General features: G+C 40.4%; 1 protein-coding gene across 3 annotated transcripts in view; it reads left to right on the forward strand.

Moving 5' to 3' along the window:
- The window catches only part of MOCOS (molybdenum cofactor sulfurase), an 81,003-nt gene that overhangs the window by 40,370 nt on the left and 14,806 nt on the right, over positions 1-25,827 (forward strand). For all 3 annotated transcript variants that reach the window (XM_512097.9, XM_009433903.4, XM_063795614.1), the window contains 2 exons: positions 20,834-20,912; positions 23,072-23,196. In XM_512097.9, the coding sequence (XP_512097.3) occupies positions 20,834-20,912; positions 23,072-23,196 (204 nt within the window). The remainder of the gene's footprint in view (positions 1-20,833; positions 20,913-23,071; positions 23,197-25,827) is intronic.

A 25,827-nucleotide genomic window follows, 5' to 3' on the forward strand; every position in this document is an offset into this window, starting at 1 on the left:
GAAAAAAAGCTCAACATCACTGATCATTAGAGAAATGCAAATCAAAACCACAATGAGATATCATCTAACACCAGTCAGAATGAGTATTATTAAAAAGTAAAAAAATAACAGTTGCTGATGAGGTTGTAGAGAAAAAGGAATGCTTATACACCGTTGGTGGGACTGTAAATTAGTTTAGCCATTGTGGAAGATAGTCTGGTGATTCCTCAAACACCTAAAGACAGAAATACCATTTGACCCAGTAATCCCATTACTGGGTATATACCCAAAGAAATATAAATTATTCTGTTATAAAAACACATGCATGCATACGTACATTTGTGACACAATTCACAATAGCAAGGACATGGAATCAACTTAAATGCCCATCAATAATAGACTGGATAAAGAAAATGTGGTACATATACACCATGGAATACTATGCAGTCATAAAAAAAATGAGATCATGTCTTTTTCAGGGACATAGATGAAGCTGGAGACCATTAGCCTTAGCAAACCAACACAGGAACAGAAAACCAAATACCACATGTTCTCACTTATAAATGGGAGCTAAATGATGAGAACACATGAACACATAGAGGGGAACAATAGACACTGAGACCTACAGGAGGGTGGAGGGTGGGAGGATGGGGAGGATCAGGAAAAATAACTAATGAGTATTAGGCTTAATACCTGGGTGATGGAATAATCTGTATAACAAACCCCCATAACGCAAGTTTACCTATGTAATAAACCTGCACTTGTACCGCGGAACTTAAAAGTTGAAAAAGAAAAAAAAAAGATGAGATCTCGCCATGTTTCCCAAGCTGGTTTCAAACTCCTGGCCTCAAGAAATCCTTCTGCCCCAGCCCCCTAGTAGCTGGAATTACAAGCATTAGCCATTGTGGACTGCATATATTTTAACCTATTTTTGTAGTTATTCTTTAATACTTTTGTCTTTTGACTTATTTTTGACATATTTTTGTAGCTATTTTAAATATTTTTGTCTTTTGACCTTTATGCTAGGATTAAAAATGAGTTACCCACTACCAATAGTAACATAATATTATTTATTTGTCTACATATTTACTTTATAGCAAATTTCATGCTTTCTTATGCTATTGTGTTGTTGTTTAGTGTCCTATAGTTTCCGCTTGAGGAATTTTCTTTTGCATTTTTTATAAATCAGGTCTAGTAGTGATAAATTTTCTCAGCTTTTGCTTGGTATGGTATTCTTGTTGGCAGGTTTGTTTCTTTTAATAGTTTGAATATATCATTCTACTTTGTCTGGCCTACAAAATTTCTGCTGAAAAAATCCACTGATTGTATTATGAGGGTTCCCTTGTGTATGACAAGTCAGTTTTCCCTTGCCTTTTTCCTTCCTTTTGACTTTTGGCAATCTGATTATATGTGTCTTGGCATGGATTTTTTCAGATTTATGTTATTTGGTATCTGTTGGGCTTTTTGAATTTGGATGTCCATTTCCTTCCTGGATTTGGGAAGTTTTCAGCCATTCTTTCTTTGAATAAGCTTTCTTTTCTTTTCTCACTCTTTTCAAAGTTTTAGACTCCCATAATGTATATATTGGTCCACTTGATGATGTCTCATAATTCCCCTAGGCTTACTTCACCATTTTAAATTTTTACTTCTTTCTGCTCCTCTGACTGAATTATTTCCAGTGACCTGTCTTCAAGTTTACTTATCTTTTCTTTTGCTGATCTAGTCTGCTGTTGAACCTCTCTTATAATAAATTTTTTAGTTCAGTTACTGTGTCCTTCACCTCCATGATTTCTATCTGGTACTTTTAACATTTTCTATTTCCTTGTCGAACTATTCATTTTGTTCATGCACCGTTCTCTTGACTTTGGTGACTGTCTTTATAGAGTTATTTCAAGCTCTCTGTCAGGTAAACCATATTACTCTGTTTCATTAGGGTCAGTTGCTGGAAATTTATCTTGTTCTTTTGTTTGGAACATCTTTGCCTGATTCTTCATTTTCCTCAAGTGTCTGTGTTGGTGTCTGTGCATTACTTGTTTGTCTCTTTGTTTCAAGACATCTTGCTCTGTCACCCAGGCTGGAGTACAGTGGCACGATCTCGGCTTGCTGCAACCTTTGCCCCCAGGTTTCAAGCGATTCTCATGCCTCAGCCTCCCGAGTAGCTGGGTTTACAGCTGGTGTGCACCACTACACCAGGCTAATTTTTTTGTATTTTTAGAGATGGGATTTCACCATGTTGGCCAGGCTGGTCTCGAACTCCTGACCTCAGGTGATCCACCCACCTTGGTCTCCCAAAGTGCTGGGATTACAGACATGAGCCACTGTGCCCAGCCTGTGTCTATGCATTAGACAAAGCAAGCAACTCTCCTAGTCTTCACCGACTGGCCTCATAAAAGAAGACCCCTACCAATCAGATTGGCCAGAGATTCAGGGGGTCACTACCAACTCTTTCCTCCCTTAGGATAATCAGGCAACTATGTTTTCTATCTGCTTATGGTGTGATGAGCACTGGGGAGCTCAAGATGCTACCTCCATTCTCTTGCGAGTGGCTTCACTGTGCCAGGCCCATCAGAACTCTAAGACTGAGAAGACAGAAGCCAGTCCTCTAGGGAGCTCTCTTGGAAAGGTTGGGGTGCTAGACACACAAACCAGCCCCTTCTCTTCCCTGAGTGAAGCTGAGAGTGAGGGGCTCTCTTCCTGATTGTATGGCACTGCACTGTGGGCCAGGTGTCTGTGGAGATGGTGCTGGAAATCTCCCTACCAGTTTCAGTGAGTCTGGTTTCATGTTCTGGGGTTCAGGAGCCTTTCAATTAGGTTCTGATTTCCATGTCATCTTCTAATAATGATAGTTTTGTACCTTTCTTTTTCATTTTTATTTCTGTTAATTTTTGTCTTACTGCATTTGTTAATCTTTCCTATATAATGAGGAATGGAGCACTGATGGGAGACATTCTTCTTTATTACCAACTTGAGTGGAATGCTTCTGAAGTTTCAAAAATAAGAATGATGTTTATTGTAGGTTTTTGATTGATTTATTTTATCAGGCTAAAGTAGTTCTTTTCCTATTTTGCCAAAATTTTTATCATGACTAAATTTATTTCTTACTGAACGCTTTTTCTGTATTTGTTTATCATATTTTTTCCCATAAGCTATTAATGTGATGTATTACATTACTAGATTGTCTATAACTGAGCTATATATTTGATATCTTAAGGAAAAAGTACACTTGGCAATGACTTTCTAATACATTGCTGGGTTTGGTTTGCTAATATTTTAGTGATGTTTGTGTCTGTTTTTATCAGTGAGAGTGATTATAGCCCATTGTTATTAAATTATTCTTGTTCAAGTTCAAGTACCCAGGATATTAACATACATTAATTATTGTTATTTTGAACTGTTACCTATGCATGTTATGCATTCCTTTATATATATGATGTGTATAACATAGAAAAAAGAATAGCTTTCCAACTCTACTGACATAGTAAGTTTTTTGTTTGTTTGTTTTGTTTGTTTGTTTGTTTTTTAGCAATAACGATGATTGATGCAGGAATCCAATTTGATGCTAACTCCTAGAGGCTAATGAGATTTGACACTCTATGCTGATATCTTTATAGAATGAGCCTTCATGCTTGTCTGTCTATTTCTAAAGGATTGAAGGTAGCTTAGAGAACAATGACCCACGATGTGGATGATCCAGAAGTACAGAAATCTTTCAAAATAATTTACAGAGTGTCCCTGGGGCCTTGGATGTGATCGCCCCCATTCAGGCTCTTCCATAAAAATCTTGCTCAGTGCACATACTATTGGTGGCACTGATAATGATGAAGAAAGTCTTCATGTTATAAAAAGATTTCTAAGACCCAGGCACTTCCTTGATCCAACCAAATTCTAGTGTCATTAAAATTCTTTTTTTTGTTGTTTTGGTTTTTTTGAGACACGTTCTCACTGTGTCACCCAGGCTGGAGTGCAGTGACACAATCTCAGCTCACTGCAACCTCCATCTCCTGGGCTCAAGCCTCAAGCGATCCTGCTACCTCAGCCTCCCGAGTAGCTGGGCCCACAGGCATTTGCCACCACATCCAGCTAATTTTTGATATTTTCAGTAGAGATGGGGTTTTGCCATGTTGCCCAGGCTGGTCTGAAACTCCTGAGCTCAAGCGATCCACCTGCCTCGGCCTCTGAAATTGCTGAGATTCCAGGTATGAGCCACCATGCCTGACCTTAAAATTATTGTATATTTCATAATAATGAGCTTTGATTTACAGTTATTCCTTTTTAATTTTGAACAGATACAGTAATTGTACATATTTATGGTGTACAATGTGATACTTTGATACATGCACACAATATGTAATAATAAAATCAGTGTAATGATCAAATCAGTGTAATTATATAGCATATTCATCACCTCAAATATTTATCATTTCTTTGTGTTGAGGATGTTTAAAATCCTCTTTTCTAGCTATTTTGACATATTTAATAAATTATTGTTAACCATAGTCACCCTATTGTGCTACAGAATACTAGACCTTATTCCTCCTATATACCTGTAATTTTGTACCCATTAACCAACCTCTCCCTATCCCCTTCTTTATCCTACCTGTCCCTGCTTTTGGTAACCACTATTCTACTCTTTACTTCTATGAGATCAACTTAAAAAATTCCCACATATGAGTGAGAACATGCAGTATTTGTCTTTTTATGCCTGGCTTATTTTACTTAACATAATGTCCTTCAGGCTCATCCATGTTGCTGCAAATAACATAATTTCCTTGTTTTTTATGGCTGAATAATATTCCATTACACACACACACACACACACACACACCATTTTCTTTATCCATTCATTAATTGATGAACACTTAAGTTGATTCCATAACTTGGCTACTGTGAATAGTGCTGCAATAAAAATGGGAATGCAGATATATCTTAAACATACTGATTTTCCTCTCCTTCATTATTATTATTATTATCACTTCAATAGTTTTTGGGAAACAGGTGGTGTTTAGGTACATGGGTAAGTTCTTTAGGTGTGATTTCTGAGATTTTGGTGCACTCATCACCCGAGCAGTGTACACTGCACCCAGTTGGTAGTCTTTTATCTCTCAACTCCCCTCCACCCTTTTCTGCAAGTCTCCAGAGTCCATTATGTCATTCTTATGTCTTTATATCCCCATAGCTTAGTTTCCACTTATAAGAGAGAACATACAATGTTTCTTTTCCATTCCTGAATTACTTCCCTAAAAATAATGGCCTCCAACTCTATCCAGGTTGTTGCAAATGCCATTATTTAGTTCCTTTTAATGGCTGAGTAGTATTCCATGGTGTTTGTGTCTTTGTATACCCACATCATATTTTCCTTATCCACGCATTGGCTGATGAGCATTTAGGCTGGTTCCATATTTTTGCAATTGTGAATTGTGCTGCTATAAACATATGTGCACAAGTGTCTTTTTTATATAATGACTTCTTTTCCTCTGGGTAAATACCCAGTAGTAGGGTTGCTGGATCAAATTGTAGTTCTACTTTTAGTTCTTTAAGGAAACTCCATATTGTTTTCCATAGTGGTTTTACTAGTTTACATTCCCACCAGCAGTGTAAAGTGTTCCCTTTTCACCACATCTATGCCAGCATCGATTATTTTTCAATTTTTAAATTACGGTCATTCTTGCAGGAGTAAGGTGGTATTACATTGTGGTTTTGATTTGCATTTCCCTGATAATTAGTAATGATGAGCATTTTCTCATGTTTGTTGGCCATTTGTATATCTTCTTTTGAAAAATTTCCATTCATGTCCTTAGCCCACTTTTTGATGAGATTATTTGGTTTTTGTTGCTGATTTGTTTGAGTTCCTTGTAGATTCTGGATATTAGTCCTTCGTCAGATGCGTGGTTTGCAAATATTCTCTCTCACTTTGTGGATTGTCTCTTTACTTTTCTGGGTATTTCTTTTGCTGTGCAGAAGCTTTTTAAATTAGGTCCCATCTATTTATCTTTGTTTTAGTTGCATTTACTTTTGGGTTCTTGGTCATGAATTCTTTGCTTACCACAATATCTAGAAGGGGTTTTCCAATGTTACCTTCTAGGATTTTTATGGTTTCATGTCTTAGATTTAAGTCTTTGATCCATCTTCAGTTGATTTTTGTATAAGGTGAGAGATAAGGATCCATTTTCATGTTTTTACATGTGGCTGGCCAGTTATCCCAGCACCATTTGTTGAATAGGGTGTCCTTTCCCCACTTTGTTTTTGTTTGCTTTGTCAAAGATCAGTTGGCTGTAAGTATTTGGCTTTATTTCTGGGTTCTTTATTCTGTTCCATTGGTCTGTGTGCCTGCTTTTTAATACCAGTGCCATGCTGTTTTGGTAACAGTAGCCTTGTATTATAGTTTGAAGTTGGGTAATGTGATGCCTTCAGATTTTTCTTTTTGCTTAGTCTTGCTTTGGCTAAGTGGGCTGTTTTTTTGTTTCCATATGAATTTTAGGATCATTTTTTCCTAGTTCTGTGAATAATGATGACGGCATTTTGATGGGAATTGCACTGAATTTGTGTATTTCTTTTAACAGCATGGTCATTTTCACAATATTGATTCTAGCCATCCATGAGCATTAGTCCATTTGTATTGTTGTATTAGCCTGTTTTCACACTGCTATAAAGAAATACCTGAGACTGGGTAATTTATAAAGGAAAGAGGTTCAATTGACTCACAGTTTTAAATGGCTAGGGAAGCCTCAGGAAACTTACAATTATGGTGGAAGGCAAAGGGAAATGAGGACCTTCTTCACATGGTGGCAAGAGAGAGAAGGGCAAAGGAGGAACTTCCAAACATTTATAAAACCATCAGATCTCATAAGAACTTACTCGCTATCATGCGAACAGCATGGGGGAAACTGTCCCCATGATCCAATCACCTCCCTCCCTTGATACCTAGGGATCACAACTTGAGATGAGATTTGGATGGGGATACAGAGCCACACCATATTATTCTGCCCCTGGCCCCTCCCAAATCTCATGTCTTTTAACATTTCAAAACCAATCATGCCTTCTCAACAGTACCCCAAAATCAATTTTTTTAAATTTTTTTATTGTTATACTTTAAGTTTTAGGGTACATGTGCACATTGTGCAGGTTAGTTACATACGTATACATGTGCCATGCTGGTGTGCTGCACCCACTAACTCGTCATCTAGCATTAGGTATATCTCCCAATGCTATCCCTCCCCCCTCCCCCCACCCCACAACCGTCCCCAGAGTGTGATGTTCCCCTTCCTGTGTCCATGTGATCTCATTGTTCAATTCCCACCTATGAGTGAGAATATGCGGTGTTTGGTTTTTTGTTCTTGCGATAGTTTACTGAGAATAATGATTTCCAATTTCATCCATGTCCCTACAAAGGACATGAACTCATCATTTTTTATGGCTGCATAGTATTCCATGGTGTATATGTGCCACATTTTCTTAATCCAGTCTATCATTGTTGGACATTTGGGTTGGTTCCAAGTCTTTGCTATTGTGAATAATGCCGCAATAAACATACGTTTGCATGTGTCTTTATAGCAGCATGATTTATAGTCCTTTGGTATATACCCAGTAATGGGATGGCTGGGTCAAATGGTATTTCTAGTTCTAGATGCTGAGGAATCGCCACACTGACTTCCACAATGGTTGAACTAGTTTACAGTCCCACCAACAGTGTAAAAGTGTTCCTATTTCTCCACATCCTCTCCAGCACCTGTTGTTTCCTGACTTTTTAATGATTGCCATTCTAACTGGTGTGAGATGGTATCTCATTGTGGTTTTGATTTGCATTTCTCTGATGGCCAGTGATGGTGAGCATTTTTTCATGTGTTTTTTGGCTGCATAAATGTCTTCTTTTGAGACGTGTCTGTTCATGTCCTTTGCCCACTTTTTGATGGGGTTGTTTGTTTTTTTCTTGTAAATTTGTTTGAGTTCATTGTAGATTCTGGATATTAGCCCTTTGTCAGATGAGTAGGTTGCAAAAATTTTCTCCCATTTTGTAGGTTGCCTGTTCACTCTGATGGTAGTTTCTTTTGCTGTGCAGAAGCTCTTTAGTTTAATTAGATCGCATTTGTCAATTTTGTCTTTTGTTGCCATTGCCTTTGGTGTTTTCGACATGAAGTCCTTGCCCATGCCTATGTCCTGAATGGTAATGCCTAGGTTTTCTTCTAGGGTTTTTATGGTTTTAGGTCTAATGTTTAAGTCTTTAATCCACCTTGAATTGATTTTTGTGTAAGATGTAAGGAAGGGATCCAGTTTCAGCTTTCTACACATGGCTAGCCAGTTTTCCCAGCACCGTTTATTAAATAGAGAATCCTTTCCCCATTGCTTGTTTTTCTCAGGTTTGTCAAAGATCAGATAGTTGTAGATATGTGGCGTTATTTCTGAGGGCTCTGTTCTGTTCCATTGATCTATATCTCTGTTTTGGTACCAGTACCATGCTGTTTTGGTTACTGTAGCCTTGTAGTATAGTTTGAAGTCAGGTAGTGTGATGCCTCCAGCTTTGTTCTTTTGGCTTAGGATTGACTTGGCAATGCGGGCTCTTTTTTGGTTCCATATGAACTTTAAAGTAGTTTTTTCCAATTCTGTGAAGAAAGTCATTGGTAGCTTGATGGGGATGGCATTGAATCTGTAAATTACCTTGGGCAGTATGGCCATTTTCACGATATTGATTCTTCCTACCCATGAGCATGGCATGTTCTTCCATTTGTTTGTATCCTCTTTTATTTCCTTGAGCAGTGGTTTGTAGTTCTCCTTGAAGAGGTCCTTCACATCCCTTGTAAGTTGGATTCCTAGGTATTTTATTCTCTTTGAAGCAATTGTGAATGGGAGTTCACTCATGATTTGGCTCTCTGTTTGTCTGTTGTTGGTGTATAGGAATGCTTGTGATTTTTGCACATTGATTTTGTATCCTGAGACTTTGCTGAAGTTGCTTATGAGCTTAAGGAGATTTTGGGCTGAGACAATGGGGTTTTCTAGATATACAATCATGTCATCTGCAAACAGGGACAATTTGACTTCCTCTTTTCCTAATTGAATACCCTTTATTTCCTTCTCCTGCCTAATTGCCCTGGCCAGAACTTCCAACACTATGTTGAATAGGAGTGGTGAGAGAGGGCATCCCTGTCTTGTGCCAGTTTTCAAAGGGAATGCTTCCAGTTTTTGCCCATTCAGTATGATATTGGCTGTGGGTTTGTCATAGATAGCTCTTATTATTTTGAAATATGTCCCATCAATACCTAATTTATTGACAGTTTTTAGCATGAAGGTTGTTGAATTTTGTCAAAGGCCTTTTCTGTATCTGTTGAGATAACCATGTGGTTTTTGTCTTTGGCTCTGTTTATATGCTGGATTACATTTATTGATTTGCGTATATTGAACCAGCCTTGCATCCCAGGGATGAAGCCCACTTGATCATGGTGGATAAGCTTTTTGATGTCCTGCTGGATTCAGTTTGCCAGTATTTTATTGAGGATTTTTGCATCAATGTTCATCAAGGATATTGGTCTGAAATTCTCTTCTTTGGTTGTGTCTCTGCCAGGCTTTGGTATCAGAATGATGCTGGCCTCATAAAATGAGTTAGGGAGGATTCCCTCTTTTTCTATTGATTGGAATAGTTTCAGAAGTAATGGTACCAGTTCCTCCTTGTACCTCTGGTAGAATTCGGCTGTGAATCCATCTGGTCTTGGACTCTTTTTGGTTGGTAAGCTATTGATTATTGCCACAATTTCAATAGCCTGTTATTGGTCTATTCAGAGATTCAACTTCTTCCTGGTTTAGTCTTGGGAGAGTGTATGTGTCAAGGAATTTATCCATTTCTTCTGGATTTTCTAGTTTATTTGTGTAGAGGTGTTTGTAGTATTCTCTGATGGTAGTTTGTATTTCTGTGGGATCAGTGGTGATATCCCCTTTTATCATTTTTTATTGCGTCTATTTGAGTCTTCTCTCTTTTCTTCTTTATTAGTCTTGCTAGTGGTCTATCAATTTTGTTGATCCTTTCAAAAAACCAGCTCCTGGATTCATTAATTTTTTGAAGGGTTTTTTGTGTCTCTATTTCCTTCAGTTCTGCTCTGATTTTAGTTATTTCTTGCCTTCTGCTAGCTTTTGAATGTGTTTGCTCTCACTTTTCTAGTTCTTTTAATTGTGATGTTAGGGTGTCAATTTTGGATCTTTCCTGCTTTCTCTTGTGGGCATTTAGTGCTATAAATTTCCCTCTACACACTGCTTTGAATGCAACATACCAGAGATGCTGGTATGTTGTGTCTTTGTTCTTGTTGGGTTCAAAGAACATCTTTATTTCTGCCTTCATTTTGTTATGTACCCAGTAGTCATTCAGGAGCAGGTTGTTCAGTTTCCATGTAGTTGAGCGGTTTTGAGTGAGATTCTTAATCCTGAGTTCTAGTTTTATTGCACTGTGGTCTGAGAGATAGTTTGTTATAATTTCTGTTCTTTTACATTTGCTGAGGAGAGCTTTACTTCCAACTATGTGGTCAATTTTGGAATAGGTGTGGTGTGGTGCTGAAAAAAATGTATATTCTGTTGATTTGGGGTGGAGAGTTCTGTAGATGTCTATTAGGTCCACTTGGTGCAGAGCTGAGTTCAATTCCTGGGTATCCTTGTTGACTTTCTGTCTTGTTGATCTGTCTAATGTTGACAGTGGGGTGTTAAAGTCTCCCATTATTAATGTGTGGGAGTCTAAGTCTCTTTGTAGGTCACTCAGGACTTGCTTTATGAATCTGGGTGCTCCTGTATTGGGTGCATATATATTTAGGATAGTTAGCTCTTCTTGTTGAATTGATCCCTTTACCATTATGTAATGGCCATCTTTGTCTCTTTTGATCTTTGTTGGTTTAAAGTCTGTTTTATCAGAGACTAGGATTGCAACCCCTGCCTTTTTTTGTTTTCCGTTTGCTTGGTAGATCTTCCTCCATCCTTTTATTTTGAGCCTATGTGTGTCTCTGCACATGAGATGGGTTTCCTGAATACAGCACACTGATGGGTCTTGACTCTTTATCCAGTTTGCCAGTCTGTGTCTTTTAATTGGAGCATTTAGTCCATTTACATTTAAAGTTAATAGTGTTATGTGTGAATTTGATCCTGTCATTATGATGTTAGCTGGTTATTTTGCTCATTAGTTGATGCAGTTTCTTCCTAGTCTTGATGGTCGTTACATTTTGGCATGATTTTGCAGCAGCTGGTACCAGTTGTTCCTTTCCATGTTTAGTGCTTCCTTCAGGAGCTCTTTTAGGGCAGGCCTGGTGGTGACAAAATCTCTCAGCATTTGCTTGTCTGTAAAGTATTTTATTTCTCCTTCACTTATGAAGCTTAGTTTGGCTGGATATGAAATTCTGGGTTGAAAATTCTTTTCTTTAAGAATGTTGAATATTGGCCCCCACTCTCTTCTGGCTTGTAGGGTTTCTGCCAAGAGATCTGCTGTTAGCCTGATGGGCTTCCCTTTGAGGGTAACCCGACCTTTCTCTGTGGCTGCCCTTAACATTTTTTCCTTCATTTCAACTTTGGTGAATCTGACAATTATGTGTCTTGGAGTTGCTCTTCTCGAGGAATATCTTTGTGGCGTTCTCTGTATTTCCTGAATCTGAATGTTGGCCTGCCTTGCTAGATTGGGGAAGTTCTCCTGGATAATATCCTGCAGAGTGTTTTCCAACTTGGTTCCATTCTCCCCATCACTTTCAGGTACACCAATCAGACGTAGATTTGGTCTTTTCACATAGTCCCATATTTCTTGGAGGCTTTGCTCGTTTCTTTTTATTCTTTTTTCTCTAAATTTTCCTTCTTGCTTCATTTCATTCATTTCATCTTCCATTGCTGATACTCTTTCTTCCAGTTGATCACATCGGCTCCTGAGGCTTCTGCATTCTTCACGTAGTTCTCGAGCCTTGGTTTTCAGCTCCATCAGCTCCTTTAAGCACTTCTCTGTATTGGTTATTCTAGTTATACATTCTTCTAAATTTTTTTCAAAGTTTTCAACTTCTTTGCCTTTGGTTTGAATGTCCTCCCGTAGCTCAGAGTAATTTGATCGTCTGAAGCCTTCTTCTCTCAGCTCGTCAAAGTCATTCTCTGTCCAGCTTTGTTCCGTTGCTGGTGAGGAGCTGTGTTCCTTTGGAGGAGAGGTGCTCTGATTTTTAGAGTTTCCAGTTTTTCTGTTCTGTTTTTTCCCCATCTTTGTGGTTTTATCTACTTTTGGTCTTTGATGATGGTGATGTACAGATGGGTTTTTGGTGTGGATGTCCTTTCTGTTTGTTAGTTTTCCTTCTAACAGACAGGACCCTCAGCTGCAGGTCTGTTGGAGTACCCTGCAGTGTGAGGTGTCAGTGTGCGCCTGCTGGAGGGTGCCTCCCAGTTAGGCTGCTCGGGGGTCAGGGGTCAGGGACCCACTTGAGGAGGCAATCTGCCCGTTCTCAGATCTCCAGCTGCGTACTGGGAGAACCACTGCTCTCTTCAAAGCTGTCAGACAGGGACATTTAAGTCTGCAGAGGTTACTGCTGTCTTTTTGTTTGTCTGTGCCCTGCCCCCAGAGGTGGAGCCTACAGAGGCAGGCAGGCATCCTTGAGCTGTGGTGGGCTCCACCCAGTTCGAGCTTCCAGGCTGCTTTGTTTACCTAAGCAAGCCTGGGCAATGGTGGGCGCCCCTCCCCCAGCCTCGCTGCCGCCTTGCAGTTTGATCTCAGACTGCTGTGCTAGCAATCAGCGAGACTCCGTGGGGTAGGACCCTCTGAGCCAGGTGCGGGATATAATCTCGTGGTGCGCCGTTTTTTAAGCCCATCGGAAAAGCGCAGTATTCGGGTGGGAATGACTCAATTCTCCAGGTGCCGCCTGTCACCCCTTTCTTTGATTAGGAAAGGGGTGATCCCTTGTGCTTCCCGAGTGAGGCAATGCCTCGCCCTGCTTCGGCTCGCGCACGGTGTGCGCACCCACTGACCTGCACCCACTGTCTGGCACTCCCTAGTGAGATGAACCCGGTACCTCAGATGAAAATGCAGAAATCACCCGTCTTCTGCATCGCTCAGGCTGGGAGCTGTAGACTGGAGCTGTTCCTATTCGGCCATCTTGGCTCCTCCCAACAAAGTCCCCAGAATCTTAACTCATTTCAGCATTAACTCAAAAGTCCACAGTCCAAAGTCTCATCTGAGACAAGTCAAGTCCCTTCCACCTAGGAGCCTGTCAAAAAAAAAACAAGTTAGTTCCTTCCAAGATATAATGGGGTACAAGAATTGGGTAAATATACCCATTTTAAATGGGAGAAATTGGCCAAAACAAACGTTCTGCAGTCTCCTTGTAAGTCTGAAATCCAGCAGGGCAGGCATTAAATCTTAAAGGTTCAAAATGATCTTCTTTGACTCCATGTCTCACATCCAGATCACACTGATGCAAGAGGTGGGCTCCCATGGCCTTGGGCAGCTTCTTCATGGGCTGAAGTTGAGTGATGGGGCTTTTCCAGGTGCAAAGTGTAAGCTGTTGGTGGATCTATCATTCTGGGTTCTGGAGGACAGTGGCCCTCTTCTCACAGCTCCACTAGGCAATGCCCCTGTGGGGACTCTGTGGAATCTCCAATTTCACATTACCCATCTGTGTTGCTCTAGCAGAGGTTCTCCATGAAGGATCCACCCCTGTGCAGACTTCTGTCTGGATATCCAGGCATTTTCTTACATCCTCTGAAATCTAGGTGGAGGTTACCAAATCTCAGTTCTTGACTTTTGTGTACCCACAGGCCCAATACCACATGGAAGCCACCAAGGCTTGGGGCTTGCCCCCTCTGAAGCAATAGCCCAAGTTGTACCTTGGCCCTTTTAGCCACAGCTGGATTGCGAGTGGCCAGAATGCAGGGCACCAAATCCTGAGGCTACACACAGCAGTGGGGCCCTGGGCCTGACCCGCGAAGCCATTTTTTTCCTCCTAGGCCTCCCGGCCGTGATGAGAAGGGCTGCTACCAGGATCTCTGACATGCCCTGGAGACAATTTTCCCCATTGCTTTGGCAATTAACATTTGGCTCCTGGTTACTTATGCAAATTTCTACAGCAGCGTTGAATTTCTTTTCTATAGCACAGACTGTGAATTTTCCAAACTCTTATGCTCTGCTACCCTCCCCTTTTAAATATAAGTTCCAATTTCAGATCATCTCTCTCAAGTTGAAAGTTCCACAGATCTCTAGGGCAGGGGCAAAATGCTACCAGTCTCTTTGCTAAAGCATAGCAAGGTGACCTTTGATCCACTTCCCCACAAGTTCCTCATCTCCATCTGAGACTACCTTAGCCTGGACTTCACTGTCCACATCACTATCGGCATTTTGGTCAAAACCATTCAACAAGTCTCTAGGAAGTTCCAAACTTTCTGACATCTTCCTGTCTTCTTAGCCCTCCAAACTGTTCTAACCTCTCCCCATTACCTAGTTCCAAAGTCTCTTCCACATTTTCAAGTATCTTTGTAGCCATGCCCCAAACTCCTGGTACCAATTTACTGTATTAGTCCATTGTCACACTGCTATAAAGAAATATCTGAGACTGGGTAATTTATAAAGGAAGCGGTTTAATTGACTCACAGTTCCACATGGCTGGAGAGGCCTCAAGAAACTTACAATCATGGTGGAAGGTGAAGGGGAAGCAAGGACATTTTTCACATGGTGGCAGGAGAGAGAAGGGGGTAGGAGGAACTTCCAAACACTTATAAAACCATCAGATCTCATGAGGACTCACTGTCATGAGAATATCAGAGGGAAAACTGCCCCTGTGATCCAATCACCTTCCTCCCTTTATGCGTGGGGATTACAATTCAAGATGAGATTTGGATGGGGACATAGAGCCAAACCATATCAGATTTGTTTCCATTTGTTTGTGTCATCTATGATTTCTTTCAGCAGTGTTTTGTTGTTTTCCTTGTAGGTATCTTTTCCTCCTTGGTTAGGTATATTGCTAAGTATTTTAATTTTTTTTTGCAGCTGTGGTAAAAGGGAATGAGTTCTTGATTTGATTCTCAGCTTGGTCACTGTTGGTGTGTAGCAGTGCTACTGATTTGTGTACATTGATTTTGTATCCTGAAACTTTACTAACTTCATTTATCAGATCTGGGAGCTTTTTGGATGAGTCTTTAAGGTTTTTTAGGTATACAGTTATATCATTGGCAAACAGGGACAGTTTGACATCCTCTTTACCGATTTGGATGCCCTTTATTTCTTTCTCTTGTCTGATTGCTCTGGCTACAACTTTGCTGAGGGTTTTAATCATAAAGCGTTGCTGGATTTTGTTAAATGTTTTTTCTGCATCTATTGAGATAATCACATGATTTTTGTTTTTACTCCTGTTTATGTGGCATATCACATTTATTGACTTGTGTAAGTTAAACCAACTCTGCATCACTGGTATGAAACCCAGTTGATCATGGTGTCTTATCTTTATGATATGCTGTTGAATTTAGTTAGCTAGGATTTTGTTGAGGATTTTTGTATCTATATTCATCAGGGATATTTGTCTGTAGTTTTCTTTTTTTTTTTTGTTATGTCCTTTCCTGGTTTTGGTATTAGGGTGATACTGGCTTTATAGAATGATTTAGGGAGGATTCCCTCTGTCTCTGCCTTTTGAAATAGTTTCAGTAGGATTGGTACCAGTTCTTCTTTGAATGTCTGACAGAATTCAGCTGTGAATCCATCTGGTCCTGGACTTTTTTTATGTTGGCAGTTTTTTTATTACCATTTCAGTCTCGCTACTTGTTATTGGTCTGTTCATAGTTTCTATTTCTTCCTGGTTTAATCTAGGAGGGTTGTATATTTCCAGGAATTTATCCATCTTCTCTAGGTTTTCTAGTTTGTGTGCATAAAGGTGTTCATAGTTGCCTTGAATGATCTTTTGTATTTCTGTGATTTCAATTGTAATATTGCCCATTTCATTTCTAATTGATCTTATTTGAATCTTCTCTCTTCTTTTCTTGGTTAATCACACTAATGATCTATTGATTTTGTTTATTTTTTCAAAGAACCAGCTTTTTGTTCTATTTATCTTTTGTGTTGTTTTTTGTTTGTTTCAATTTCATTTAGTGTTACTCTGATCTTTGTTATTTCTTTTTTTTCTGTTTGGTTTGGGTTTGATTTGTTCTTTATTCTCTAGTTTTTTGAGGTGTGACCTTAGATTATTTATTTGTGCTCTTTCAGACTTTTTGATGTAGGCATTTACTGCTATGAACTTTCCTTTTAGCAGTACTTTTGCTGTATCCCACAGGTTGTGATTGGTTGTGTCACTGTTATCGTTCAGTTCAAAGAATTTTTTAAATTCCATCTTGATTTCATTGTTGACCCAAGGATCAGTCAGGAGCAGATTATTTAATTTCCATGTCTTTGTATAGTTTCGAGAGTTCTTTTTGGAGTTAATTTCCAATTTTGTTCCACTGTGGTCTGAAAGGGTACTTGATCTAATTTCAATTTTCTTAAATGTATTGAGACTTGTTTTATGGTCATGATATGGTTCATCTTGGAGAATATTACATGTGCCAGTTAAAAGAATGTATATTCTGCAGTTGTTGGGTAGAATTTTCATAAATATCTGTTAAGTCCATTTGTTTTAGGGTATAGTTTAAGTCCATTGTTTCTTTGTTGACCTGTCTTGATGACCTGTCTAATGCTGTCAGTGGAGTATTGAAGTCCCCCACTATTATTGTGTTGTCATGTATCTCATTTCTTAGGTCTAGTAGCAATTGTTTTATAAATTTGAGAACTCCAATTCCGGTGTTAGGTGTATATAGATTTAGAATTGGGACACTTTCCTGTTGGACTGTTCTTTTTATTATTATATAATATTCCTCTTTGTCTTTTTAAACTGTTGTTGCTTTAAAGTTTGTTTTGTCTGCTATAAGAATAGCTACTCCTGCTCACTTTTGGTTTCCATTTTCATGGAATATCTTTTTCCACCCCTTTCATCAAGTTTATATGAGTCCTTGTGTGTTAGGTGAGTCTCTTGAAGACAGTAGATACTTGGTTGGTGGATTTTTATCCATTCTGCCATTCTTCCTCTTTTAAGTGGAACATTTAGGCCATTTACATTCAAACATTACTATTGAGATATGAGGTACTGTTCTATTCATCATGCTAGTTGTTGCCTGAATACCTTTTTTTATTGTGTTATTGTTTTATAAGCTGTGTGAGCTTTATGCTTTAAGGAAGTTCTATTTTTGGTGTATTTCAAAGTTTTGTTTTAAGATTTAGGACTTATTTTACCATTTTTTTTGTAGTGCTGGATTGTAGTCACAAATTTTGTCAGCATTTCTTTTTCTAAAAAAGACTTTATCTTTCCTTCATTTATGAAGCTTTGTTTCACTGGATGCAAAATTCTTGGCTGATAATTATTTTGTTTAAGGAGGCTGAAGTTAGGACCCCAATCCCTTCTGACTTGCAAGGTTTCTGCTGAGAAATCTGCTGTTAATCTGTTAGGTTTTCCTTTTGGGTTACTGATGCTTTTGCCTCACAGCTCTTTAGATTCTTTCCTTCATCTTGACTTTAGCTAACCTGATGACTATGTGCCTAGGTGATAATCCTTTTGCTATGAATTTCCCAGGTGTTCTTTAAGCTTTTTATATGTGGATGTCTAGATCTCTAGTGAGATCAGAGAAGTTTTCCTTGATTATTCCCTCAAATAAGTTTTCCAAAGTTTTAGATTTCTCTTCTTCCTCAGGAACACCAATTATTCTTATGTTTGGTCATTTAAAATAATCCGAAATTTCATGGAGACTTTGTTCATTTTTTAAAATTCTTTTTTATTTGTCTTTTGGATTGGGTTAATTTGAAAGCATTGTCTTTGGGCTCTGAAGTTCTTTCTTCTACTTTTTCAATACTATTGCTAAAACTTTCCTGTGTATTTTGCATTTCTCTAAGTGTGTCTTTCATTTCCAGAAGTTGTGATCATCTTTTCTTTATGATATCTATTTCTCTGGAGACTTTTTCATCCATATCCTGTATTTTTTTAAATTTCTTTAAATTAGTTTTCACTTTTCTCTGGTGCCTCCTTAAGTAGCTTAATAGTCAACCTTCTGAATTCTTTTTCTGGCAATTCAGAGATTTCCTCTTGGTTTAGATCCATTGCTGGAGAGCTAGAGTGATCTTTTGATGGTGTTATAGAACCTTGTTTTATCATATTACCAGAATGACATTTCTGGTTACTTCTCGTTTGGGTAGACTGTTTCTGTGGGAAGATATGGGACTCAAGGGCTGCTATTCACATTCTTTTGTCCCAGGGGTGCTCCCTTGATGTGGTGCTCTCCCCCTTCCTCTAAGGATACGGCTTCTAAAAAGCCAGACTGCAGTGATTGTTATTGCCTTTCTGGTTCTAGCCATTTAGCAGGATTCTGGGGCTCCAGGGTGGTGCTAAGAACTGTCTGCAAAGAGTCCTGTGATGTGATTCATCTTCATGTCTTCCAGCTATGGATACCAGCACCTGCTCTAGTGAAGGTGGCGGGGAGTAAAGTGGACTCTGTTGGGAGTCCTTGGTTGTAGTTTTGTTTTAGTGTGCTGGTTTTAGTCCTTGGTTGTAGTTTTGTTTAGTGTGGTGGTTTTCTCAAATGCTGGTTATGCTAGCAGTGAAGTTGTCACGTGGACAGACTCAGGACCTCTGGTTAACCAGGGTGTTGCAGGTGGTGAAATTAGCTGTTGTTTTCTCCTTCTTTGGAGCAGAGTTGTTCTCTTATGAGTTGCTGTAATGGCTTGAGTTGATTGGCCTCCAGCCAGAAGGTGCTGCTTTCAAGAGAGCACCAGCTGCAGCAGTAGAAGGGGGATATAATTTTGCCCTGCCTTGGCTAGGATAGGTACTTGGGTTCCTCAGGTAATGAACAGGGCCATAGAGCTCCCAAGAGATCATGTCATTTGTCTTTGGCTATCAGGGCAAGTAGAGAGAAACCATCAGGTGGGGGCAGGTTAGGTGGGTCTGAGATCATACTCTCCTTGGGCAGGACTTGCTGTGGCCACTCTGGGGGTGGGGGGCTGGTTCTTGGGCAAATGGAGTTATGTTCCCAGGGGAATTATGGCTGTTTCTGCTGTGTCAAATAGGTCTCCAGAGACATGGGGGAAAGCTGGCATTGAAAGACCTCACCCAGCTCCCACACAGCCAGCAAGGCCAGTCTCACTCCCACTGTGCCTCCCCAGCAGCACTGAGGTTTCTGTACAGGCATCTGGTAAGCAGGGCTGAGATCTTGCCCCAGGTTACAAGCCTCCTGCTGAGAAAGCAAGCAGGGCTCTCAGGCCTTGCTCCTCCCTGCCTGCCAGGACAGTTGGCTGCAGCTTCTACGCTTGTATCTTTACTTCCCATTTGTCTCCTCTTCTGCATTCTACTTAGGAAAGTTTGTGCTCAGTTAAAATCATTACAAAGTCAAGCTAGGAGCTTCCTTCACCCTGTGGCCCCTCTCCAATTCCACTGGCTGCCTTCCCTTCCCCAAGAACCCCTGTGAGATAAGTCCAGGAATGGCTTTCCTGGGGTTCAAGCTGGAGACCAGGAGTCCCTACAGGGCTCTTCCTGCTGCTGCTTCTACTTTTATATTTTGCTTGGCTGCCTAAATCCATTTCAGCTCTAGGTAAGGGTAAATCCTTCCCTTGTCATCTGGATTTTCAGGTTCCCCAATGGGGATGTGTGTTCGGAGACCAACTTCTCACCTTCTCACACTTTGGGAACTCAAATTTTTGGCCATCTTGTGTTTGCAGCAGCAAGCTGCTTCTTTCAAAGTGTCTGTGAATTCTATCAGTTTTCCTGATATGTTCCTGCAGTGGTTCATGCAGCAAAAGTTCACAGTGTGAGTCTCTACATGCTGTTCTGTCTGTCTAACTGGGAGCTGTACATTAGTCCTGTCTCCTATCCACTGTTCTTTTTTTCCTCTGATTTTCCTTTCCTTTGGATAAATACCCAGAAGTGGGATTGCTGGATCATACGGTATTTTTATTTTTAGTTTTCTGAAGAACCTCAGTAGTGTTTTCCATGATGGCTGTACTAATTCACATTCCCACCAACAGTGTGTCAGAGTTCCCCTTTCTCTGCATCCTCACCAGCATTTGTTATTTTTTGTCATTCTGGTAATAGCCATTCTAACTGGGGTAAGATCTCACTGTGGTTTTGGTTTGCATTCCCCTGATGATTAGTGATGTTGAACATTAAAAAAAAATTGATTAGCCATTTGCATGTCTTCTTTCAAGAAATATCTATTCAGATTATTTGCTCATTTAAAAAAATTGAATTACTTGTTTTTTTTCACTGTTGAGTTGTTGATTTCCTATTTGGTTATTAATCCCTTGCTGGATGGATGCTTTGCAAACATTTCCTCTCATTCTGTTGGTTGTCTCTTCATTCTGTTGTTTCCCTTGTTGTGCAGAAGCTTTTTAGTTTGCTGTAATTCTGTTTCTCTATTTTGGCTTTTGAGGCTGATGCTTTTGAGGTCTCATCCAAAAATTGTTTGCCCAGACCAATGTCTTGAAGCAGTTCCCCAATGTTTTCTTCTAGTAGTTTAATAATTTGGGGTCTTAGATTTAAATCTCTAATCCATTTTGAGTTGATTTGTGTATATGGTGAAAGATAGGGGTCTAGTTTTCTTCTTCTGCATATGGTTATCTAGTTTTCCCAGCATCATTTATTGAAGAGAACTCTTCTTGCTCCAATGTTTGTTCTTGACACCTTTGTCAGAAATCAGCTGACTGTAAATGTGTGGATTTATATTTTGGTTCTGTATCCTGTCACATTGGTCTATGTGTCTATTTTTATGTCAGTACCATGCTGTTTTGGTTACTATAGCTTTGTAGTATATTTTGAAGTCAAGTAGCTGTTGTTTTTACATAACGATAAATTTGTTTTTAACCTTTGTTCATTAGGGATGGAGCCTATAGAGGTGCCTCTTGAGGAAAATAGTGAACGGACTCAGATTCGCCAAAGCAGGGTCTGTGCTGACAGGTGAGACTCTGAAGCAGGTGAAAATCTCAGCTTTATTGACAGGCTGGCACAGAGGGGGAATAGGGTAATGCCCTATGCAATCTATCCTTTGCTACCCTTCAGTCCAGTTGCTGCCCATTTCTCCCTTGCATGCTTCTCTCTAACCACACTCTTGGCTCTTTGGTCTTCAAACCTCCCAAGCATGCTCCCTTCTCAGGTCTTTGCACTTGCTGTTCCCTCTGCCTGGTGCTCTTCCCCTAGTTATACCTCCACAGGGCTGTTCCCTCACCTCTGTCAGTTTCATCTCCAACAGGTCTCTGTTCAAAAGCCCCCTTCTCAGAGGGCCACATGACTACCCACAGAAAAGAACCTCTCCCTCTTCATTTCCCCTTTTGTATTCATCTCCTTTGCCTTTGTTGTTTCCAAGTTAATATATATCTGTTTATTGATCTTTAGTCCCTCCCACTAGAATGCCCATGTTGTTCCCTTCAGAGCCTGGGACAGTGTCAAGAGGACAGTGTGGGGTGGGAAGAAAAGGTGACACAGAAGGAACAGTCTGGAGGGCACTGCAACACTCCAGAGGAGGCCTCATAGGGAGGGAAAAGACCTGATTTGCATGTTGAGAAGACCAGCTGGTGCCTGTGGAGTGGTTGGAAGGGGGAAGGGGTGCAAGCAGGAAGGCCACATAAGCACCTGTGTTAGCAACACAGGTGAGACAAGATGGAGGCTTGGACCAGGGTCAGAGTTCTCTCTGGTCCAAGTCAGGAAGCTGCAGGTATGTATTCTGGAAATGGAATAACCTGAACTAGCTGATGATTGGTTAAGGAGGCTGAGGGTGAGGGGGGTTATCAAGACATCTCTCAGGTTTCTAAAGCCTAGCTTTCAGGTGATAACTCATAGATTATATACCCATATTATGGGTTATTATCTAATCTGGTTTGCTGATGATAAATCATCTACTGAATTCTAGGAAATGTAAAGTGGGATTGAATGTAATAGCATTGCTATTTTGTTTATTGATTATACATGTTTCTAAGTCTTTTTATTGAATAAATCAAATGTCTGCATCCCTTGTTATCTAATCTTATCTGTACCTGAATACATGTGGAATAGCAAATTTTCCAATCTTGGGAAATTTATCCTATCTTAAGCCCCAACCAATTCCCCTTTCACCCCCGCCCATATACTAAAACAGTTAACTATATAACACTTCACTAAAGATTTATGTATAATAAAAAACTTTCAAAGTGCTGATTGCCTACCAGTTAACACAATGCACTCATTAGTGGGTAGGTCTGTGCTCAGTAGATGGTGATACTGCATGGTATCAAACCATATTGCACGTCTTTGTGCACTGCCCTGAACATATGCTATCATGCAAGGCAGGAAATGGTATGTTAAATGCTAAAGCTACATCCAAGTTGGACCCCAGTCATTAGTGCTCTGGGTGATAGGCAGAGGATCACTCTGGGAGTGTGAAGGGCTATACCCCCAGGAAAGCACAAAGGTGATGATGTGATGATTGTGCTTGACACAGTAGAGCATCCTGGGCACTGGTCCCAGGATGCCTTGGAGGCTAAAGAGTGAAGCACACTCTACATCTTCTTACCAGTACTTGCACCAATGTCACCAACTTACACATTCATTTAGCACATTTTCAGTCAGAACAATACATTTTGGATAAACAAAATTCTAGAGGATTCTTGAGTTTTCAAACACCAGATTGATAAATGCAGTACTTATATCTGTAACTCACAGGCACAGTGTTCATTTTACAAACCAAACACGTCAGTCCATGTGAGAGAAGATATTTCAATCAGGCCCATAGTGAAAAAATAGGACACATTTCTGGATTCAAGGGCTTCTGAAAGCAACATATCACTCTGGAAGTTCTCAAATTCTAAGCTTTGTGGTTCTCTGTGTCAATAATTAATAGTAAAAAGGTCTTTCCAGGAGAAATGTTGAAGATTTTTATTTGGTCTGAAAGCTTCACATAAGCCCCAGATGGCAGGTCTTCCTGCCTTGGAAATCTCCTTGCAGCATCTGTCACTTCAGGCTGCCTTCAGGGCTCATGCAATGTTTTGTTTTATTTTATTTTGTAATCAAACTTTTTGCAATTCAGATTATTATTTAAATAAATACTATGTAACAGTTCACTCTTTCTCTCTCTCTTTTGCCAGAGTAAGTACTTACGATTGTGGAGAAAAAATTTCAAGCTGGTTGTCAACATTTTTTGGCCGTCCTTGTCATTTGATCAAACAAAGTTCAAACTCTCAAAGGAATGCAAAGAAGAAACATGGAAAAGGTATTACATTTTGAATTGGTTCGTAGAGAACAGGAACCCTAGCTTACCCTTGCACACATCAAAACAGCCCATGAACTGCACTTACGGGTGACTTGCTCATGTATGGAAAGCAGGGGTCATCAGCCTTTAGCAGAAACCTACTGCAGTAGCCCCAGGTCAGCAGGAGAAATGGGCTCCAGGATCCTCTTAAGGAGGCTGAGGAGGACATAAAGCCAGCTGTCCAGCCTCTGCCCAAACATTCAGCCTTAGTCCTGCATGTTCAAAAGCATAATTAATCCAATTGTATTAAATAAAAACCCTAATAGCTTGCTATGTCCTTAGATTGGATCTGGAAGCAAGGAAACCTGGCTTGCTAGTTTTTAGCTCTATCACCAATCAATGGCGTGACCTTGGTGAATCCTTGAACCCCATGGTGCCTCAACTTCTATAGACCTCCGCTCCTCAGACTTTCAAAAGTTTCCACAATTTTCCCACCTTAAGCCATTGTTAGGATGAAGTGAGGCAGTAGAGATGAAAGTACTTTGAAAGTTAACAGTCCCAGGTGTGCAGAAAAGATCATTTTCATGTGTCTGCTCAAATGTCACCTCCTTAGGGAAGCCTGGCTGACTACCCTCTTCAGAACAGCACCCTGTACCTGAATCTGCAGCAACGTAGCAACCTTCCCTGTCTCATTTTTCTCAGTGGCACTTTTTTTTCACATTCTTCTTGCTATATATTTTGCTCATTTATTTTGTTCTGTTTTCCTTTTAGTAGATGTAAGCAATCTCTATGAGGATAGGGATTGTTGCTTGTTTTCTTCAGTGCTGTCTCCCCATGCTTAAAATAGCACCTGGCACATAGTTGCTCAATACATGGCTAGATGAATGAATGAATGATTACCAGTTTGTTCAGATATTACCTGGCCTAGTGATCAGTTCCCAGAGGAACTAGTTTGTAATCCAAATAGCATTTAGAGTTTGGGCGTGGTAGCTCACACCTGTAATCCCAGCACTTTGGGAGGCTGAGGAGGGAGGATTGGTTAAGCCCAGGAGTTCAAGACCAGCCTGGGCAACATGGCAAGACTCTATATCTGCAAAATAAGATACAAAAATTATGAAACCATATCTCTTCAAAAAATACAAAAATGAGCCAAGTATGCTGGTGCATGCCTATAGTCCCAGCTACTTGGGAGGCTGAGGTGGGAGGATCACTTGAGCCTGGGAGGTGGAGGTTGCAGTGAGTTGAGATCACACCACTGTACTCCAGCCTGGGTGACAAAGCGAGACTCTGTCTCAAAAAAAAATTAAAAAAATTGCTAGGTGTGGTGGCATGCACCTGTATTCCCAGCTGCTTGGGAGACTGAGATGGGAGGATCTTTTGAACCCAGGAGTTCGAGGCTGCAGTGAGTTATCATCACACCACTGCACTCCAGCCTGGCCGACAGCAATATTTTATGTTTCATGTTTCTAAAACATAAATAAACCAAATGGCATTTGACCATATATGGACTGAAAACTGGGTCTAAGGCCCTGCATAGTTTAACCTACAAATCCCTGAAAGTGTATGCTATAGAGAGGAGTCAAAGGATGTAATGTACTTAGAGTTTTTAAAGTTCTGATGATTTTCACGCCATAAGCTGTTAAGAATTTGAGTTGCTGTGTGATAGAAAAGGGGAATAGATTTATACTCATTTTATTGAAGTTAGATGGTGGTGGTTGGGGTATGGATAAACTTAGAGACATGATTAAAGGGGAGAGATAAATAGGCATTTCCAGGGGTAGAGGCATGAAAGGAGTAGGATTTGTCAGGACCTGTGTACCACCCTTGTAAATTATCTGGAGAAGTGAGCAGCAGTGAAATCTCTAAGTGCCAATTATTCATAGCACCCATTGCCTACCTGGGGTTTACTGGGTTTTCAGGAGGCTGGCTGAGATAATTAAGCCTTAGTCCTGGTCCTTTGGAGTCTCGGTTGGTGAGATCAATTGCCAGCAGATAGCAATGCTGCAACGTAAGACATGTAATAAAGGTCTATGCGAAGGGCAGAATCCTCTACACCTGGAATGAGTCACAGAGGGCTTCAGGGAGGAGGTGAGTTTGGAGCTGCATCTTAAAAGGAGAGTAGGAGGCCAGGCGCGGTGGCTCACGCCTGTAGTCCCAGGACTTTGGGAGGCCGAGGCGGGCGGATCACGAGGTCAGGAGTTCAAGACCAGCCTGGCCAACATGGTGAAACCCCATCTCTACTAAAAATACAAAAATTAGCCGGGCATGGTGGCACGTGCCTGTAATCCCAGCTACTTGGGAGGCTGAGGCAGGAGAATTGCTTGAACCCAGGAGGCAGAGGTTGCAGTGAGCCAAGACCACGCCACTGCACTCCAGCCTGGTGATAGAGCAAGACTCTGTCTCAAAAAAAAAAAAAAAAAAAAAAGGAGAGTACGAATTTTTCAGGCAGTCACAGGCAGGATGGTTACCAGGGAGCAGCATGGCAGGGCTTGGCATTCATGGGCTCAGAGAAGGGTTTAGAGGGTCAGATGTGAGCAGGGGAGTGACGGGGGATAGATGGGGAGAAGGGTTGAGTGTGCCACTGAGGAGTCAGTAGTCCTTTACCTGTGGCTGCGGAACTCACTGGAGGATTCTAAGCCGAGAAGCTTCATA

The sequence above is a fragment of the Pan troglodytes genome, chromosome 17 (genome assembly GCF_028858775.2).
Source record: "Pan troglodytes isolate AG18354 chromosome 17, NHGRI_mPanTro3-v2.0_pri, whole genome shotgun sequence".
In the NCBI taxonomy this organism is placed as follows: domain Eukaryota; kingdom Metazoa; phylum Chordata; class Mammalia; order Primates; family Hominidae; genus Pan; species Pan troglodytes.